The sequence below is a fragment of the Mauremys mutica genome, chromosome 17, assembly GCF_020497125.1.
Source record: "Mauremys mutica isolate MM-2020 ecotype Southern chromosome 17, ASM2049712v1, whole genome shotgun sequence".
Lineage (NCBI taxonomy): Eukaryota > Metazoa > Chordata > Testudines > Geoemydidae > Mauremys > Mauremys mutica.
The window spans coordinates 13,350,039-13,352,639 of record NC_059088.1 but is presented as its reverse complement, the minus strand read 5'-3'; the positions used below and the strand labels follow the sequence as shown (position 1 = coordinate 13,352,639).

General features: G+C 51.2%; 1 protein-coding gene across 1 annotated transcript; it reads right to left on the bottom strand.

The window, feature by feature from the left end:
- Window positions 1–802: 802 nt before the first annotated feature.
- LOC123352084 (free fatty acid receptor 2-like) lies at window positions 803–1,798 on the bottom strand. The gene has a single exon (XM_044991813.1). It carries the CDS (start codon window positions 1,796–1,798, stop codon window positions 803–805), a length of 996 nt encoding a protein of 331 aa, XP_044847748.1.
- Between the last annotated feature and the right edge of the window lie 803 nt (window positions 1,799–2,601).

Genomic DNA, 2,601 nt, shown 5'->3' with positions numbered 1-2,601 from the left:
TGGGATGTGATCGCATGTCTCTAGACTCCATTTTGAGATGTCATTGTTTTTCCACTGACCGGGCATGGGAACCAAGCTTTGGGAACAAAAGGTTCTCACCATATGCAAAAGCTACACGAGGCGGGGAGTGACTTCATCTGGGGTTCTTCACTCCACACACACAAAGACTCCTGAAAACATCTGAGGAACAAAGACTGAACTGGGGGAAGTGCTGGATCCAGGCTAAAGGGATTTTTAGAGTGAGAATCCGCTACTCATATTAAGCTTAGTTTGTGTTTCTTTGTTTATTTGCTAGGTAATCTGCTTTGCTCTGTTAGCTATCACTTATAATCACTTAGAATCTATCTTTTGTAAGTAATAAACTTGTTTTTGCTTTATCTAAACCAGTGTGTGGGCATCATAACTCAGGGGCAAAAGGCTGTTGCATATTCCTCTCCACATTGAGGGAGGAGGTGAATTTTATGAGCTTATGATGTGGAGTTTGGGTTTATACTCCAGTGAGGGTGCGTGCCTGAGGAGCTGGGAGTAGCTTTCCCATGCAGGAGCTGGTCAGAGAGCTGCGTGTAACTGCAGTTGGGTGGGTTCCTACTAGTATATATGCCGGTGAAAGTGCAGGCTGGTAGGTTTGGTAACTTGTCATAGCAACACAGTGCGAGAGGGAGCCCAGGTTGGTAGGTTAGAGGACTCAGTGGTACCTCAGATCCGGGAGGGGGGAACCCGTCACACCTAACTCTTGCTTCTGCAGAGCCTGGAACAAGGAAGGCTCTGCGGAGGAAGCAGGGAGTCGGTCTCATCCAGGAAATCAAGTCATCAACTCCTCAGCCTCCATCCCACTGGTCACTTCCCCCTCTCTGCCCCCTTCCCCGCAGCGAGTCAAGCAGTGGAGATGGTACCGGGCCAAGATGGCGCTGAGTTTGTGCCACAGGGTGGCCAGGCAGTTGGCGAAGACCCGTTGGATGGCACTGGAGGAGAAGTAGAAGATGGCGGGGTCCAAGGCGGCGTTGATGGTGCTGAGGAGAAGAGCGTACACCCTCCAGGAGGGGCTCTTGTTCTGGACAAAGCCCACCACGTGGGACAGGTTGTAGGGGGCGAAGCAGACTATGAAGTTGAACAATGTGGCCAGAACCAGTCCCACGGCCCGCTGCTTTCTCCGGGTTGGGATCTTGGGCAGGGCAACTAGAATGCGGACGAAGTTGACGTAGCAGAAGATGGTGATGGTGAAGGGGAGGCAGAACAGGACGACGAAGAACTCCAGCCGGACTGGGAGCACGATTTGGAGCTGTGTAGGGGAGAAACGTTCATAGCAGTGGGACGTGCTATTGGAGGTTGTGGTCCCATTGGGGCTCAGGACCTCGTACTGCACGATGTAGACGATGCTGCAGTGGGCGCAGGTGACCACCCAGAACACCACGGAGGTGGCAACAGCATAAGCCGGACGGCGCCGAAGCTTGTACTTGATGGGAAAGGCCACCCCCAGGTAGCGATCAACGCTGATGGCCATGAGGAAGAGGGAGCTGATGTAGATGCTACTGTAGAAGAAGAAGCTGGTGAGTGGGCAGAGGAAAGCCGTCAAGGTCCATGCCCTATCTGAGATGGCCTCCACCATCTTGAAGGGGAGGAAGATGAGGAGGGAGATGTCGGATATGGTGAGGTTGAGGAGAAGGATGTCGACGGGGGTGGGTTTTTGGCGGACCTTCATCAGGAAGGTGTAGAAGGCCAGGAGGTTGGATGGGAGACCGATCAGGAAGGTGAAGATGTAGACGGTGAGAACCAGTGGGATGGAAACATTCAAACTCATCTTCTCGGCTCCTACAGAGGAGAATAGGCTCATCAGTTGCCAAAGGAACCCAGGAGTCCTGGTAGCCAGCCCCCTCCCCTCCAACTCACTAGATCTCACTACTGTCCCTGGACTGGGGGTAGAACCCAGGTGTCCTGGCTCCAGGCCACTCCCTCTCCAACCCACTAGATCCCACTCCCCTCTGTGGCACTCTGTACCCCAAAGAAACACCCTGGAACCCTGTATTCACCAATGTCATATGATTGTTATGTGTCATACAAAGCATGAATGTAAGATATCATATTAAAGGTCATGATCTGCTGAAAGCCATTGCTCTGTCTAAATATGTGTATCGTTAGTGTGCATGAAGTTATAAGATTTTACTATATTGTTGTCAGTGAAATATGTTGTAAGTTTGAGAGTCCTTCCTACAAGGGTGGTGACCTCTGCCCAGGTGGGCGTTCACCGGCCTTTCATCCACAGGGGAGTTGCAATCAAGGGATTTACAATTCAATGACAGTTGCACAAGCACCACACAATGGGGGATTTACTTGATCACTGTCACTCAGCAAAGCCCACTAGGATGGGTCTGGGTAAGTGTCATCTAAGCACACGGGCTAAGGATATAAAATAAGGGGCAGAGGCTGCATGGCTTGGCCTCTTCTCCTCCCCCACCTACGCTGCAAGCACAAGGACATGGAGAAGAGAGAGAACTTCAGCAGAGGAGACAAGAGAGAAACCTGTGAATTGTGAACTGTAACATCCATTGAGTGGAGAAAACTGCTAGATGCAAATACTGCCTAGTGTCTTAGCGGTTGAAGATT

Excerpts from the sequence above, each read along its gene's own strand:
- LOC123352084 (XM_044991813.1), bottom strand. The coding sequence starts at position 1,798 with ATGAGTTTGAATGTTTCCATCCCACTGGTTCTCACCGTCTACATCTTC.